Below are 18,768 nucleotides of genomic sequence, written 5' to 3'. Positions count from 1 at the left end.
AAAGGATTATAAATCATTCTAGCATAAGGACACGTGCACACGAATGTTCATTGCAGCACTGTTTACAATAGCAAAGACCTGGAACCAACCCAAATGCCCATGGATGATAGACTGGACAGGGAAAATGTGGCACATATACACCATGGAATATTATGCAGCCATCAGAAACGATGAGTTCGTGTCCTTTGTAGGGACATGAATGAACCTGGAAACCATGATTCTCAGCAAACTGACAGAAGATCAGAAGATCAAACACCGCAGGTTCTTACTTATAGGTGGGTGTTGAACAATGAGAACACATTGACACAGGGAGGTCAGTTGGGGGGAAATAGGGGAGGGACGGTGGGGAGTGGGGAGTTGGGGAGAGATAGCAAGGGGAGAGATGCCAGTTGTAGGTGATGGGGAGGAAGGCAGCAAATCACACTGCCACGTGTGTACCTATGCAACCATCTTGCATGTTCTTCACATGTACCCCAAAACCTAAGATGCAAAAAAAAAAATACATGAAAAAAAATAAAATGGTATAGAGAATAGGAAAAAAGCCCTAGAGAACTTGAGAAATTTATGACAATTAAATAATTACAATAACTATATCTTGAATTATTTCAAAATTGACTGCTTCTAAAAGTGACTTATTAATCTGTTATTCATGGTTTGGCATATGCCTATGTATAAACTGTGATATTTTAACATTTGATCTCCCTCTCATCGCGGCCCCCCCTCCAAAAAAAAAGACTCTAGGTCATAGAAATAAAATATGTGTGGCTACACTTTAAAGAATCTTTATTGAAGCATTGTTACGACAAAGGGGAAATTGAAAGGTGTTTATGATGGTTTACTAATTGCAAAAAGCAATTATTAATTGAAAGTAAGGCCCTGGTTTAACTTTTGTAAAAACAAACAGCAGTAAATGTATATAGGAATACAAACACATGTAGTATTCATGTGTTTCACGGACACAGGGAGGGGAACATCACACACTGGGGCCTCGGCGGTGGGGGTTAGGGAAGGAATAGCAGGGGATGGGGGAATTGGGGAGGGATAGCATTAGGAAAAATACCTCATGGAGATGACGGGGCGATGGATGCAGCAAACCACCACCATGGTGTGTATATACATACGTAACAAACCTGTACTATGTGCACATGTACCCCAGAACTTAAAGTATAATAAATAATTTTTTTAAAATCTGTGTGTTTATGTGAGCATGGAAACACATGTAGACTAATATGTAATTATGTACCTTCCCTTTTTTGCGTACAGTTTTGTATTGCTTTGCTAGTTTCAATAAAAAGGTATGACATTTGCAGTTTGAACGATAGGGAACATTTTTAGTCATCAAAGGGTGGGCGGGGTAATTAGAAAGGCAGGGAAAGCGCTAATTTTGCAGCCATTTTGTGTGCGCTCCTCTTAGAGACAGTGCGGCGGCCCCAGCGTCGCGTCTACGCGCGGGATTACAGTAACCCGGTTGTCAGTGATGAGTCAGAGTGCGTGGTGCTGATGCTGCTGCCATTTCATCACCTTTGCGAGCGCAGCATCCATCCCTCCGCTCTCCGAGCGCCTGGGCCTACCCGACTTCGGGCTCCCAGGCCAGCGATGCGCTCGCGGCAGAGCTAGATCCGGCCGAGCCGCGCTCTCTGAGGCGTCGGCGGCGCGCCCCCTCCCGCCGTCCCTGGTCCGGGCCAAGGAGACCTGCCCAGCCGCGGCCATGGAGGCCATCTGGCTGTACCAGTTCCGGCTCATTGTCATCGGGGATTCCACAGTGGGCAAGTCCTGCCTGATCCGCCGCTTCACCGAGGGTCGCTTTGCCCAGGTTTCTGACCCCACCGTGGGGGTGGATTTTTTCTCCCGCTTGGTGGAGATCGAGCCAGGAAAACGCATCAAGCTCCAGATCTGGGATACCGCGGGTCAAGAGAGGTTCAGGTGGGAGCGCAGTCCGGGCCCGCAAGCAATGGGAGGGTCTTCGGGGTTTGCGCAACCCCTGGGGAGAGAGGACTCATTGGTCCTACTCGCGGTCCAAGAGGGCAACTCCAAGGGTCTTAGGGGATTCTGCCAAAGCCCACCTTCGGCTAACTGGGAGTTCCGTTCAATGAAGCTCCCTGGCAGGGAAGGCCAGTCAATAATGCATATTGCGTGCACCACAACTCCACCAACCCGCCCCTTGGTGGCTAATAAATTAGATGGAATTGATCTCTGTATCTGTAATTCATCAATCTCAGTCCCTATGTTATATACTTTTTAAAATGTTCCCAGGTCATCCTAACATAACTGACAGAGATTTAGATACACAAATACACGTGTATTATGTTTTATTCCTATATCTGTGTGTGCACATATATATGCTAACATATGTTCTAACATAAAGGAAATAGTTACGATGAATTGGTTGATTCCTTCTTGCAACCAGCACACATTCAGTGATTATCTACTATGTGCCATGCTCTGGGCTTGTTTCTGGGGTAACAGTGTGAGGAAACTCACACAAGGGGATTCCATGTAATCAGAACACACAAAGCCCCTTAATTCTTGGAACTTCTGTGCTAACATAGTTGAGGGAAATAGATAATCAGCAATTACAAAAGCTTATCTTGCTCATCTTTGTATGCCCACTCCCTACTGTTAACACTTGGCACATAAAGAATATGTTTAATTTCAATCAATCAATTCACTGAATAATCAATGAATATATTTATTTTCGCTCACAACCCTTTGCTTTTCTTTTGTACCATGTATTATTTGTTATTATATGTACGAACACAGAGGAGGAAAGGTTAACTGAAGAAGATGAAACAGGATGAGTATGAGTGCCCAAGCAAAGACAGGAAACGCCCAGGGATAGGAAACAGCATGAATAAAGACAGAAGTGAGAGGGAGCAGAGTGTACACAGAAAACTTTGCAGAGAACAATTTGAACTAAAGTCAAGTAGAGCAGCAGGAACCAGATCAAGAAAACTCAATAGCTCATGTTTATGATCATTTATTCATTTACCTATTGAAAACTAATTAAGCATACAAGACACTGGTTGGGTAATTGAAGAGGGGTAAGGAGAAGAAGTAATTACAAACTTAAGTTGCTCCAGCTCCCCACTTCCACAAACAACACTGTGGCAAATATCCTTGTACAGGTTCACTTTGAACTTGTGATTGCATTTCTCCTAAGCAAAGAAAGGTATCTTTTATGTGTTTGTTAGAATTTCTTTCTCTATGAACAGCCTGTTCATATCCACTTCTTATTATCTATTGGGCAATATGGACTTGTAAGAGTTCTTTATAGATTAAGAATATTAACCCTTTCCTGTCGTGTATGTTGTAAGATATACTCCTAGTTTATCATTTGTCTTTTCACATTATTTAAGACTTTTTTAATTTGGGGAAGAATTTGAGTTTTATGTAGCCTGATGTCCATGCTTAGAAAGGCCTTTGTCATTTTCTTTGCTAAGTACTCACAAACAATTACTGTAATAATATATTCCAGAGGTTTGACAGTGATCTACAGCTTGCTTATTGATTTCTTGATTCAAGGTTTTCACAAATCAAAACCTTTGTTTGTTCACGTCAAACCTAAGGGACAAGAAATGCTTTCAATCCCCAATGCTGATTTACCTGATTCTGGAGACTTAAAACTCATTTCTAAGTTTTACTTTTACCATCATCTAGCTTGAACTGTAGGTCCCTGGACAATGCTTGTTCTGTTAACATTGGGCCATTTTCCCTAAGCTATTGAGTATTTCATTGTCTATCTTCTTTATCAGTAGAGACAGAAAACCTAAAAATAGACATAGATCAAAACATCACAGTAGTCTAAAGCAAGTGATTGCAGAGACAAATAGGTGTACACCCTGTAATAAGCTTTACTACACTGTAAGCAAAGTGCCATAATGTATATTTATAATGAGGCTCCTCAAGTCCAGAAGTTAAAACATGTGAAGTTTCTTCTGATGGCTCCTGAGTCGGCCTCTCTGAAATGTGTCAGGAAATAGGGCTGAGAGGCACTTTGCCTGAACCCTTCACTGTCTCTCTTTTTCGCATTCCCACAGGCCTGGAAAATAAAAAATAAAATTGTGTTTCTCCTCACAGAAGAGATTGAGGACCCCTCTTAGCTAATAATAATAATAATTAATAATAATAATAGAGAAAAACATGGTAATGATAAATGAAAAAAATGGAGTATATAGCAAGATATCTACTTTAAATATTTTGTTAACTATCATAAATTCATTTCTATGTTTTAAAAATCCGGTTTCAACTACTAGCATTTATAATGAACTCTCCACATCACAGAATACTTTAATGTCCATTGTTTCCTTTTGCCTCATGGTAACACTGTGACTTCAGTATATTTTGCAGAAAAGGAAGCCTCTGTCAGTTATTCAGATTTGGGAGGTGGGAGAGTTAGTTGTAGTTTTACCTGAAGACAAAAAATAGAACTAAGTCATGTCCCAGGGTCATTCTCCAGTGCTGAATCCAGGGAAAATGCCTAAAAGTTCATGAGTATTCCTTTCTAAAAGATGCCCATCCCAAAGTTTTGCCCGATTCGAAAGTCACATATCAGTATTATTATGGAATGCATTTGTGTTCCCTTGTTTAAAAAAAAATCATTTTTTTGAAGGACTGTGTCAATAACCAGGAACACTTGAATACACCGAGTTCATTGACATGCAGAAGTTTGGGCATGGCCTTTATTCTTTACTTCTTTCTTGTGTTTTAGATCCATCACTCGCGCCTACTACAGGAACTCAGTAGGTGGTCTTCTCTTATTTGACATTACCAACCGCAGGTCCTTCCAGAATGTCCATGAGTGGTTAGAAGAGACCAAAGTACACGTTCAGCCCTACCAAATTGTATTTGTTCTGGTGGGTCACAAGTGTGACCTGGATACACAGAGGCAAGTGACTCGCCACGAGGCCGAGAAACTGGCTGCTGCATACGGCATGAAGTACATTGAAACGTCAGCCCGAGATGCCATTAATGTGGAGAAAGCCTTCACAGACCTGACAAGAGACATATATGAGCTGGTTAAAAGGGGGGAGATTACAATTCAGGAGGGCTGGGAAGGGGTGAAGAGTGGATTTGTACCAAATGTGGTTCACTCTTCTGAGGAGGTTGTCAAATCAGAGAGGAGATGTTTGTGCTAGTCAGCTCTTTCATTTCCAAAACATGCTCTCCTACTTGAACTGAAAAGTAAGAGAAATAAATAGAGTCTTTGTGTAACTGATGAGAACTCAACCTCCGTTTGGATACCAAGTGAGCCTCCTTCTCAGGGGGACTCTGACAGACTCGTGTGCGGATGGATGGGGGTGCCTGAGTGCTGTGACCAAGAGACTGAATTGTTGACATGGGCCAGGCCAGGCACTGTTTTGTGACCCAGGCTGGGCAGTGGCTGCTCCATGAGCCCTTTGTGAACCAAATGTTAAGGGCCTGGGGTTTAGGAAGCTAAGTCCCAGGAAAACATACCTACAGACAGGACAACTATTCCTTGGCATTTTAGCTCACTTACAGGCCAAGAACATAAAGAAATATGTAAAGGGGAAAAGAGTATCACACTGGGGACATTCAGCATAGCTAAACAAAGACTATGAGGTCTACTTATTCAGTGAGAATACCCTGCACCAAAGGTTTTTGCTGGGTTTGGTCAAAAGGTACCAATTATCTTCTAACAACTTATCTGTAAAAAGAGGAACACAGACCAAAAGGTCTGGTGTTCAAGTAAAAATGATGTGAATATGAAAAGAAATGCTTTCTACTCACAGTTATTAGCACATTTGAGAAAATGAACACCCTCGTGATAGAATTACCAGCTGTATGAAACAAATGGTCCCATGCAAATTACCCTATAAGTAGGGAAGAGACACTATAACCCACATGCCATACCCCCTTTTTTCCTCTGACCATGCCTGGGGTTTCACTGCATTGGCACCTGCAATCTGGAAGTAAACAGTCTGCTTGCTTCTTCAGGCACCTGACAATGACAACACAGGGACTGCCTCTGAAAAGAGCGCTGAGGCACTCTCTCCTGCTGAACAGGAGGCACTGTAACCCTTACAACAGCTTACAGTTACTTGAGCTACTTATTTGATCATCATAACAGGCAGATGAGGTTTTTGCCCCATTTTACAGAATAGTAAACTAAGAGCCATGAGAATCACTTGGCCAAGGTCAAGGACTTGTGACTCCTAGCTCTTTTCACTGCATCATACTGCTGTCAGATAAATACATGATTATTAATTTGTTTACTTGGAAAGAGGTATGACTGTAAATAAATGTTCTCTACATGTTAGGATATGTTTTCCTTATTGATTACAACTTAGCTATAATCCTGAGGGAACATGGGAAGGAATCAAAGGTAAAGCCCATTCAGGTATTATTGACAAGAGGACTTTAAACAAGTGAATAATTGCACAACTAAAAACACATTAGAACTCTGTGGTCTATAAGTGTTCTTATCACTGAGACACAGTGGATTTTTATTGAAAGGAACCACATACAGCAATGGGGAGGGGGATAGGGATAAAATACTCAAACCACAATGACCTTGGCCACCTGTCTGCCATATAGGTACACTGAGTTCCTGTCTACCCAAGAGAGTCAGCCTTTAATTCTCAGGTGAACAAACAGCTAACTGCATCAGCAAATTGGAATGGCTGGCTTGAAGTTTCCATTATTTTGTTGAAGAGAGGTGATGCTTTAAATTACTTTTTGGATTGTAGCCAGTTCAGCTAGGCAAAAGCCATACTTTTCACAATTAAAAAGAAACTATTCTGATTTGAGTCAGTTTTCTCATATTCATTGTGATAGGAAGGCCTAAGAATGGCAAATCACTTTGGGATAAATATTGAACTTTAGGATAAATGTGACTGAATCTGAAAGTTTGGGAATTTGCTTCAGCCAGAATAAAGAAGCCAAATAATGAAAATGATGGAAGACTATTCTGCCACCTGTGCCCCAAGTTGGATGAGAAAACCACTTTGGATCAATTCCCAGCATCAACTACCAGTGAACTGATCATCTTCTCTATATTTATTTCACAAGAGCTGACTTAGGTGGGGTAATTAAATTGCCACCTTCATGGTTTTAAAAGACAAACAAAACATGGAAAATTGGATTAACACAAAATTTCATTAACTGCTATACTTAATTATGTTCAGAAGATTCTGAAAGGAAGATTATCCAGTGGGTAAATGAGAGTTGAGTGGATTCTGTCAGTTCAAAAAAGGAAACAAAACTTCTCTACAATTTTCTTGACTAAAATTGATTATATGTATACTATTCCCACTCCTGGCATTTTTTGGCAGGTTTAAAAATATTCAGCATAAATCCAGTAGAGGTGGCTGAGGTTAATTGCTTAAATATGTTCTAGAAAATTTAAAAATCATTTTAGTAGAATTCAGTACCGTTGTTACTGCAATAAGTGGGTTTTAGAAAATAAGTGTGAAAAATCAGGTGTTAATATACTAAGGATAAAGCTTTAGAAGCTATTTTACTACATAGGTAAAGAAAAGATAAACTAACTTGTAACAAAGACCACAACTGCATGTTGGATTAGATTGTCTCATATTTCAGAATAAAATGTACTGTATACTTTTCCTCACTTTGTTGTGCACTGTAATGAAATGTGAAAAATGCTTTATTTAGCTGTATGTGAATGAAAATATGCTTGTATTTAGTAAAATGATTGATTACGTGACTGTGAGATTCCAAGTGTGTGTTATAGCTATTTCCAGAATCTGTTACTACAGTGTAGCAACTACTACCAAGGATATCAATAAGGTGTGACATATACCATACACGATAGTGTTCACCATTATCTCAAAGCCAGAGAACATGAATTTTGAAAGTTATCTGACCATTGGATCAGTCTTCACTGGGACCTCACTACTTCCTGGTGAGCCTATGCCAGTTCGAGAAAAGTTGGCTCTGTCAAGCCTAAATCTTCATCGTGGTGATTTTTAATCAAGAATCTTAATTCTGTTGCCAGGTAGTTGATTACAACTATTATGTTCCCTGGAAAGTCTTCTTTTTTCCAGGCTAAATTGCCTCAGCTTCTTCAAATCCTACTACAGCATGCTTTTTATGCCAGGATAACTTACAATGTAGCACTGACATAGGAACACAAGGAACACAATAGTTAAGCACTTTTCCCAAGATTGATAGTACACATGTCAGGAGGGTAAAAAAAAGAAAAAGATAATGGATTCTGAGTCTGGGCATAAGTAGGTTAAATTCTATACAGATTTATCACTTATAGTTAAGAGGGAATGGAAGGGAGGGAAGGGGAGAAGAAGGAAAGAAGAAAGGGAAAAACAACAATGTAACACCTTCTTCCCCTTCAAATGCTCCCCAGGGCTTGGTCATCTTTTCTTTATTTATATTAATTCTCTTGTTGGCTTCATTCAGTCCCATGACTATATATTAAATCTATAAGCCAATGAGTCCTGAATTTTTATCTTCAATTTGTCTCTTTCCCATGGACTTCAGACCCTTATAACCAACTCCTTACCTGACATCCCCACTTGAATGTCTATCAGGCATCACAAATTTAACAGGTCCCAAATCAGGCTCTTAATCTTCCTCCCCAAATATGTCCCTCTCATAGTCTTCCCCTTCTCAGTAAAAGGCAACTTTGTCCTTTCATCTACCTTTGCCAAAAATCTGGTGTCATCCTTGACTCCTTTCTTTCGTAGTCCACATCTGATCTATCGGGAAATTATGCTAGCTCTACCTTAAAAGTATAACCAGAATATGACAGCTTTTCACCATTCTCAATGCTAACTCACTGGTGCTGTCCACTATCACTTGTCTGAGTTATTGTGATAGCTGGTCTCCCTGCTACCACTCTTGTCATCTCCCCTTTCCCACCCCTGCCATACTTGCAGTCTATTCTCCACACAGCAGCTAGAAGGAGCCTGATAAAACATTAATTATAAGCAATCATCTACTCATAATTCTCCAGTGGTTATACGTTTTACTCAGCTTAAAACCCAAAGTCCTTCCAATGGCCTGCAGAAGAACCCTTGGAAATAAATTCCATCTCCATCTTATCACTTCTGTAACCTCATTTCCTACTGCTAACCCTCTTTATTTTACTCCAGTTACGTGGGTTCCTTTCCTGTTCTTCAAACACACCAAGCACATTCCTACCTCAGGGACTTTGTATTTGCTTTTCCCTCTGTCTGGAATTCTTTTTCCTGAGATAACTGCATGGGTTGTTTTCTCACCTTCATCAGGTTGTGGAGCTTCCAAGAGTTGCAAGCAGTTTCCTCATCCTAGGGAAGACATGGCTCCAGAAGTCACTGATGATAGCTCAACCTAGGGTCTTACTCTTTAGTCTTCCCTGGGTAACATTAAAGTTTAGGGCACACAGAAAAAGGAAAGGAAACTTACAGGGAGACAATGAAATTCTGGAGAGTACAGTTTTACAGGATGGTGTGAACAGTAATATCAAAATGCAGCAGTGCATTCAGAAAGATACAAACTAAAATGAATCCTTAGGATTTGAGGGAACAGGAAGTCATGAGTGGACTTTGCCAGCATAGGGTTAGTGGAATGATTGCTGCCTATATCAAGTCTCTCAGGAACTTGGTGTTCTCAGTTCTGTCACAGAACTAACTCCCTTCTCTCTATCCTCTCCTCTCCCTGGACAATCATACCTATTCTCGTGACTTCAGTTACCATCTTGGCATTGTTGATTCCAAAATCAGGAACTCTAGCTCACTCTTCTGAGGGTTATACCAATACAGCCAACTTGCCTACTAAACACAGCCAACAAATTTCTCAAACTCAACATATCCAATATTAAAATCAATGTCTATCAAAATGTGCTCCATCCACCCAAATCTTCATCTCTATAAGTGACACCACCATTCACAGAAATTAGGAGTTATTCTTAATTGCTCACTCTCCTCACTTCTCATATCAAATCCATCATCCAGCACTGTCAACTCTAAATTCAAAATATATGTCTGAGCCTGGACAATATATTTAGTGATACCCCACCTCTACTAAAAAAAAAAATAGTCCAACACGGTAGCACATGCCTGTAGTCCCAACTACAAGGGAGGCTGAGGTGGGAAGATCACTTCAGTGAGCCATGATCACACCACTGCACTCCAACCTGGGTGACAGAGCAAGACCCTGTCTCAAATATATATACGTCTGTCATTTTTGTCCATCTCCATTGATATCACCTTTGTCCAAGTAACTATCAACTCTTACCTGACCTACTTCATTATCTTCCTAACTCGTCTCCCTACTTCTTGTTCCCACTCCCATGATACATTCTCAACATAACAGCCAGAGTGATCTTTTCACATTAGTCAGATCAAGTAATTCCTCTGCTTAAAATCCACTGATGGTTTCTTGTTGCATTTAGAACAAAATCCAAATAAACCCTACATTTCTTAGCATGGTTACAAGGCCCTGAATAATCTTACTCATCATGTTCACCAGTATTTCTCCAACTTGTAGCATAGTTCGGTGCTTGAATAATCTATAAATACTTGAATAAATGATTGTTTTCTTGCTCTATTTTAATCCAATGACCTTGACTCTTACTTTACATCAGTAAAATACACACATGTCCCTATCCTGAAGCATTGCCAAATTTTATACAGCCTCTGAATTCTGATTATAAGCTCTGGTTGCTCACTCTCCCTATGAGCCCTGTTTTAAACGTCTTTAGGACGTTTTAGGCAATCAACCAGTCCCCAATGTACCCTTTGATTTTGTTTTTTTCCCCCTTTTTCCTGGCTCTTGGAGCCAACAGCATTCAACCATAAGTTCCTAAAGAAAATGACTGTTAAAAGCTCGGCCTATTTCTTTCTATGTATTTTTATTTCACTTTTCTAAAGGTTGTTTAATATAATGGTTAAGAGTATGGATTTTGGAATAAAACAGACATGAGTTCAAATTCTGACACAAGTAATGTGTGATTCAATTTCTCTGAGTCTCAGTTTACACACATATAAAATTGGATAATAATAGTATTTGATTAATAGAGTTGTTGTGATGATGAAATGTGATAATCCATATAAAGTACTTAGCACAGTCTCTGGCATTTGGTGAACATCACATAATAATCTTACTCAGAAAAGGTTAGGTACTATAATATGTCTGCACCTAAATGAATCTTTTCCATAAAGGGTACCATGTAGCACATACTATGCCATTACCTTTTTCACATATTGTATATTCTCTGCAAATACACAACGACAGGGACTATGTGTGTCTCTTTGCTAATCATTATAACTTTACAGTTAATAAGCACCTGTACATATTTGCTGAATGTGATTAAGAGTTAGTTGACATACTAAAGATGACAAAGTCAAGACAGAAGAAAACTGGGTCCTTGATAATGTCATTAAGCTAAAGATTTAACTACCCTGGAGCCACCCTATATTAAGATTCCTTATTACATGAGTAATAAATCCTACTTTAGTTTATACATTTTTTTCCACCTGTAGTTGAAAGTCTCCTGATATAATAGTATTTCACTGTATGGATATACAACTTATTCAATCAATCCTCAGGTTATGTGTAAATTTTGCTATTATAAAGCAATTCTATGATGCATATATATCTTTGTATATTTGACTAATTATGTCCTCAAGTCAAAATCCTAGAAGTAGAATTTATGAATCAAAGAATGTACACATTTACAATTTTGATATAATTGATTAGATCAATATTTTTAAATGTGCATATCTTGGCTACTGGTTTTCTGTGGTTTGCAGCTGAAGCAGTCCTATTTATTAGTATGATCTCCTTATATAGGTAAATCAGTTTTTTATTCATCACATATGCTGTGAATTTTTTTAAGGTTTTTCTGACTTCAACTTTCTGGTGGTTGGTAATACAGAAGTCTCTCATATATAGGTGATTAAATCTGTTGTCTACAAGAAACTAAAAACAGTCTTTCTCTCATAACTGAGGAGCTGATGATCTAGGAAGACAAACTGTGAGAAAGACTTAATTTCCATTGGATAACATTTTGTATCTTTTGATTTTTGTGGCATGTAACTTATGTTATCTTAATGTTTTTGGGCAATAGTATTGGGTTGAGATAGGCCTTCCCCACTCAAAAACTAGAAATTATTAGGAATTGACTTAGGTATAGGAAGTGGAGAGAGGAATAACAACTATTTTTCCCAAATGGCAATTTGTCCCCCCACCATCTGTAGAATACTCCATTGTTCCTTCAATAATTGGAAATTCTACCCTTTTCAAATATTAAATTGTCATATATACATGGGTCTGATTTGGGACTTAGCTTTTTAGTTCATTAATCTAGTTTTCTATTCCTGCCTACATTGTTTTAGTTATAGTAACTCTGTAATATGTTTTTATTATCTTTCGTCCCTTCAAAATTGTCTTTACTATTCTTATGCAATATATTAGAACCTGAAGATATGTCAAGTTTCCCCTAAGGTAAGATTGGGATTTTGATTGAAGTTGCATTAATTTACTGACACTGATATATGGCAGGAACAAGTGTCTTTACAATATTTGCCCAAGAATATATCATTCAATTATTTTAATCCTTAGTTTATGTTCATCAGTAACTTCTTATAGTAAGTGTAGCCATTTTCTGTTTATTCCTAGATAATTTATAACGTCTGCTAATCATTGGAATGATTCTTTTTCACATTATATGTTCTGATTGATCACTGCTAGCATGTAGGAAATCTGTGGATTGGTTTATATCTTGTACCAGACACCTTACTAAACTGTCTTATTACCTCAAATAGTCAGTTGATTTCTGCTTTCCAGGCAGACATTATAATCTATAAGTAATGATAATGTTCTCTCTTCCTTTTAATATTTGTACATCATTTCTTTTTATTGTCTTTTTACACTGGCTAGATCTTAGAGTAAAATGGTGATAACTGCAGTGGTGGTGCGCACATTTGTCTTTTTCCTGCTGCTATATGCTTCTAGCATTTTGACCTTAAATTATCTTTAATAGGCTATGGAACTTTTCACTGCATTACTATTTTACTAAGCGCTTTTAGAAAGAATGCATATTGACTTTTTCAAATGTCTTTCTCGTACCTACTGAGGAAATCAAATGGTTTTCTTCCCTTAACCTATTAACGTAATTAATTATATTAGTAAATCTGTTTCTGTTTAACCACATTTATTTACATTCTTGGAATAAACTCTACTCGTTCATGGTGTTTTTTAAAATACTGCTTAATTTAATTTACTGACATTTTATTTAGGATCTTTGCATTTAAATTCATGTTTCAGATTGGTTCATAATAGCATTTCCAGAAAGGTATTCCATGAGGATTACAAGGAATCTAGTTGTGTGTGTAGGGGGGCACCTACAAGCAAATTCAGAAAATTATGGGTTAAACAAAGCAAAATAGTATTCGGTAGGACTACTGAATACTATGGTATATTGGGGCTCTCCATTGGGAGGTTATTTTATACAGCATCTCATCAACTTACATGACAAAGTAACTCACTTTCTGAAGCATCCTAACAGACATTTCAGTGAAAAACACATTGGAAAATGTTGATCTTTTGTGCTTTCTGTCAAGTTTGGGTATCATGGTTATGCTTGCCTCATGAAATGATGAAATGATTAGAAATCTGTCTTTGTCTATATCCTAGAATATTTTAAATAACAAGGGGGTGGTCTGTTTCTGGAAGGTTTGATATAATTCACTCATAAGAGCTTTTGATCGAGCATTCCTTTTTTTGTGCGTGTGGAAAGGGGTATAGATCTTTAACAATTCTTTCCATTTATTTCACGGTTATGGTTAGATTCAATTTTCAACCACAATATTGACTGTTTTGTTGCTCATATGTATATTGCCCTTCCCTGAAACAGGATTATATTTCCCTCTCATGATGTAGGTTTGGCCATGTTACTAGCAATGTCCCAGCTAGAGGCTTTTCTATCAGCTTGGATTCAGGAGTAAAGTCAACATGGAGCAGAGCAACCCTTGACCTACAATGGACATGTAGCCACCAGGACTGCGAATGACTACCACAGCATGTCATAGCCTATCTAGATTAACACACACATCTGGCTGGGCATGGTGGCTCAAACCTGTAATCTCAGCACTTTGAAAGGCCAAGGCAGGAGGATGGCTTGAGGCCAGGACTTAGAGACCAGCCTGGGCAATGTAGTGAGACCCTGTCTCTACAAAAAACAAAACAAAAACACCACATACATCCTCATGAGTAAAATTTGGTCATTTATGTTTTCCTTGAAAATCATCTATGTCATGTAGATTTTCAAATGCATTGGCATACAGTTGTACTTAGCATAATGTAAAAATTTCTGTAATAGTGTACAGAAACCTCTCTCTCATTTGTAGTGTTGTATATTTGTGTTTTCCCTTTTTATTATTTTTATCAATATTTTCAAATAACCAGCACTTGGTTTTATCAATTTTACTTTCTCTGCATTCTAATTTATTGATTTTTAATGTTATCTCCATAAAGTCATACTTTGTCCTTTTTTGTGTGAATATTTCCCTGGTTCTTCATATGCCAACTAATTTTTTATGGCACACTGAACATTTTGAATATTATGAGATTCTGCATCTCGTTTAAATCCTATGGAGGATTTTGATATTTTTGCTTTAGCAGGCAATCAACCTGAGTAAATTCAAGTCACACGTTCCAACTTGTCCTCTGTGGGCTGAGTTCCAATGTCAGTTACCCTTTCAAAGCCTTTGCTAAGCCACTCAAGATCTTTTCTGTGTTTGTGCACGACCTAGTGGCCATCTGGGAACTGAGCAGAGGTCTACCCTTTTGTTCACTTCTTATTCTTTAATATACTGGTTAGGAACACATCCAAGCTTTTGCAGCTATGAGGTTGCTTTCCGGAGTTCGTCCCTCTCCCTGTCCTCCATCTCTGGTACTTTCCACTTCCTGAAAATTCCCTTTTGGGTGCCCTAGGCAGAAATCTTGGGCTTTAGTTATCCTGCTCTGCTGTGCTGTGTCAAGGGCTATGTGGCAGGAAAACTAGAGGAAAAAATGGTTCATTGGTACTCCGATTTCAGTTGTTCTTTCCTGATAGCCTACTGATATTTTCTTTTTCATGTCTTCAAATAGCTGTTCCATGCATTCTCCCTAGGTTTTATGGCTGTACTCTGCGAGGGAGACAGGATTATGCATGCTTCCTCCATCATATCCACAAGTCAAATTTTACTCAATGTATTTTTACAAAGGTGCCAAAGTAGTTAATAATTTAATGAGAAAATGATATTTTTAACAAATACTGCTGAAAGAATTGCACATGCATATGCAAATAAATGAACCTCAACTCTTCACACCATACACAAAAATAAAAATAGATCACGTACCTAAATATGAGAGCCAAAACTTTTTTTTATTTTTATTTTAAGTTCCAGAATACATGTGCAGAACATGCAGGTTTGTTACATAGGTATACTTGTGCCCTGGTGGTTTGCTGCACCTATCAATCCATCACCTGGGTTTTAAGCCCTGCATACATTAGCTATTTGTCCTGATGCTCTCTCTCCCCTCCCCCTAAGCCATAGGCACCGGTGTGTGTTGCTCCCCTCCCTGTATCTATGTGTTCTCATCATTCAACTCCCACTTATGAGTGAGTACATGCAGTGCTAAAAACTAAACTTCTAGAAGTCAAATAGAAATTTAGATAGGATGAAAACTTAAAAACAGTTTTTAAAACTGACAATATGATTTCATCAAAATTAGAAACTATTGCTTTTCAAATGACAGTTAAGAAAGTGAAAAGTCAAGCCAATGGCCTGAAGAATCTGCAATATCTGATAAAAGACATATACATCTAGACTATCTGAAGAACTCTTAAAACTCAATAATACAAAGATAAACAAACAAATCACAGTACATGATGAGTATTAACAGAAGGCCACAGAAGAGACAGGCATACTTTACTACTTGCCTTCACTAAAAATACAATTTTCTTTAAAGCTCAAGGCTTTACACTACACACACACACACACATATACACACACACACACACACACACATGCCATCAAATGCTTTTCCCTTTTTAACCTTTTAAGCAAACTTCTATTCAACCTATAATACTCAATTCCAGCATCACTTTCTTAGAAAATGTATCCGCCTGCTGTTTCAGCCAGCTCAGCGGGTCTCTGCACAAAATCTCACACAAATCCGGGTGCCTTTTCAACTGGCAACTAGAATGCCTGGGAGACAGGGTCCCCGATTCAACTGAAAAAAAGGGGACTGAAACAGGGAGCTAGGCCAGGATATTCACTAGCAAAAAAGTGCCACGAGTCTCCAGTGGCTGTTTCAGCTGGTGCAGCGGGTCTACGCACAAGAAATCACACAAATCCGGGTGCCATTTCAACTGGAGACTGGGACACCTGGGAGACAGAGTCGCCCATTCAACTGAAAAAAAAAAAAAAAAAAAAAAAAGGAGGCGGGGATCTGAAGCAGGGAGCCAGGTGATCAGGTTTGGCTGGTCCCACCCCCACAAAAAACAGCAATCTGAAATGCTCTGGATTGAGAGTTTCACAGCAAGCACAGCTGAACCCAGGACAGTCCAGCTCTGTGGGGGAGAAGCGTCCACCACTACCGAGGCAGTCCACCACTAACAAGGTAGTCCGCCATTGCTGAGGCAGGCCGCCATTGCCAAGGCAGCCCACCATTACAGAGAGAGTCCACCATTACAGAGGTGGGCCTCCATTGCTGAGGCAGTTCTAACTATACCCGTATAAACAGGACTGCAGGGAAGTTCACATGGCAGCTGAGCAGAGCCCACAGCAGCTCAGCAAAGCCTCTGGAGGCAGACTGTGACTGTGCTGCCCCCTCACTGAGCAGGGCAGCCCTGAAAAAAGGCAGCATGACAGAAACTTATAAATAAAGCCCTACCTCCCTAGGACAAGGCACCTGGGAAAAAAGAAAAGGCATTTATGAGTTCTGCTGCAGCACACTTAAAAGTACCTGTCCAGCAGCTCTGAATGGAACAATGGAGCTCACAGCTCGGCACTTGAGCTCCTATAAAGGACAGACTGTAAGCTCAAACAGCTCCCTGACCCCAGTATATCCAAAGAGTCACCTCATAAAGGAGAGATCAGACTGACATCTGGCGGATATCCTTCTGGGACAAAGATAGCAGAAGAAACTGGCAGCAATCCTTACTGTTCTGCAGCTGCTGCAGGTGATCCCCAGGCAAGCAGGGCCTGGAGTGGACCTCAGCAGTACTGCAGCAGAGGGGCCTGAATGTTAGAAGGAAAACTAAGAAACAGAAAGAAATAACTTCATCATTAACAAACTGGACATCCACTCAGAGACCCAATCTGAAAGCCAAAAACTACAAAGACAACAGGTGGATAAATCCACAAAGATGGGAAGAAACCAGCACAAAAAGGATGAAATCACCCAAAACCAGAATGCTTCTCCTCCTCCAGGGGATCACAACTCCTCACCAGCAAAGGAACCAGGCTGGATGGAGAATGAGTGTGATGAATTGACAGAAACAGGCTTCAGAAGGTGGGTAATAAGAAACTTCTCTGAGCTAAAAGAACATGTTCTAACCCAATGCAAAGAAACTAAGAACCTTCAAAAACAGTTTGATGAAATGCTAAGGAGAAAAAACAGCTTAGAGAGGAATATAAATGAAATGATGGAGCTGAAAAATACAACATGAGAACTTCACGAAGCATAAACAAGTTTCAACAGCCAAATTGACCAAGCAGAAGAAAGGATATCAGAGGTCAAAGATCAGCTCAGTGCAATGAAATGAGAGGGTAAGATTTGAAAAAGAAGAGTAAAAAGAAATGAACAGTCTCCAAAAAATATGGGACTGGTGAAAAGACGTAATCTATATCTGATAGGTATACCTGAATGTGATGGAGAGAATGAATCCAAGCTGGAAAATATTCCTGAGGATATTATCCAGGAAAACTTCCCCAACCTAGCAAGGCAGGCCAATATTCAAGTCCAGGAAATACAGAGAACACCACAAAGATATCCCTCAAGAAGAGCAACCCCAAGTCACATAATTGTCAGATTCACCAGGGTTGAAATGAAGGAGAAAATGCTAAGGGCAGCCAGAGAGAAAGGTTGGGTTACCCACAAAGGGAAGCCCATCAGACTCACAGTGGATCTCTCAGCAGAAACCCTCCAGGCCAGAAGAGAGTCGGGGCAATATTCAACATCCTTAAAGAAAAGAACTTCCAACCTTGAATTTCATATCCAGCCAAACTAAGCTTCATAAGCAAAGGAGAAATAAAATCCTTTGCGAACAAGCAATTACTCAGAGACTTCATCACCACCAGGCCTGATTTACAAGAGCTCCTGAAAGAAGCACTAAACATAGAAGGGAACAACCAGTACCAGCCACTACAAAAACATACCAAATGGTAAAGAGCATCAACACAATGAACAAACCGCATCAACTAACGGGCAAAACGGCCAGCTAGCATCAAAATGGCAGGATCAAATTCACACATAACAATATTAACCCTAAATGTAAATGGGCTAAATGCCCCAATCAAAAGACACAGACTGGCAAATTGGATAAAAAGCCAAATCCCCTAGGCATGCTGTATCCAGGAAAGGCATCTCACATGCAAGAATACACAAAGGCTCAAAACAAAGGGATGGAGGAAGATTTACCAAGCAAATGGAGAGCAAAAAAAAGCAGGAGTTGCAATTCTAGTCTCTGACAAAATAGACTTTAAACCAACAAAGATTAAAAGAGACAAAGAAGTAAATTCAATAATGGTAAAAGGATCAATGCAACAAGAAGAGCTAACGATCCTAAATATATACGCA

The 18,768-nt window shown here is 39.3% G+C and overlaps 1 protein-coding gene and 1 pseudogene across 2 annotated transcripts in view; both read left to right on the top strand.

Annotated features, from left to right (window-relative positions):
- The window catches only part of LOC108294358, a 14,993-nt pseudogene extending 13,376 nt beyond the window's left edge, over positions 1–1,617 (top strand). Inside the window, exon 2 of the transcript XR_001821003.2 lies at positions 1,415–1,617. The product of XR_001821003.2 is annotated as a spermidine synthase-like (transcript). The remainder of the gene's footprint in view (positions 1–1,414) is intronic.
- Positions 1,408–7,690, top strand: RAB39B (RAB39B, member RAS oncogene family). Its single transcript, XM_017516228.2, has 2 exons — positions 1,408–1,923; positions 4,709–7,690. The coding sequence occupies exons 1-2, from the start codon at positions 1,709–1,711 to the stop codon at positions 5,133–5,135; spliced, it is 642 nt and encodes a 213-aa protein (XP_017371717.1). The 5' UTR covers positions 1,408–1,708; the 3' UTR covers positions 5,136–7,690.
- Positions 7,691–18,768: the final 11,078 nt, after the last annotated feature.

This window comes from Cebus imitator, unplaced genomic scaffold, assembly GCF_001604975.1.
Source record: "Cebus imitator isolate Cc_AM_T3 unplaced genomic scaffold, Cebus_imitator-1.0 Scaffold576, whole genome shotgun sequence".
Classification (NCBI taxonomy): domain Eukaryota; kingdom Metazoa; phylum Chordata; class Mammalia; order Primates; family Cebidae; genus Cebus; species Cebus imitator.
Note: the sequence above shows the minus strand (reverse complement) of the source record. Positions and strands in the feature narration are given on the sequence as shown.

What these genes read in the sequence shown, in the direction of transcription:
- RAB39B (XM_017516228.2), top strand. Translation starts at nt 1,709, where the DNA reads ATGGAGGCCATCTGGCTGTACCAGTTCCGGCTCATTGTCATCGGGGAT. An exon ending in GCGGGTCAAGAGAGGTTCAG is followed by an intron (nt 1,924 to 4,708) that starts GTGGGAGCGCAG and finishes CTTGTGTTTTAG; the next exon opens with ATCCATCACTCGCGCCTACT.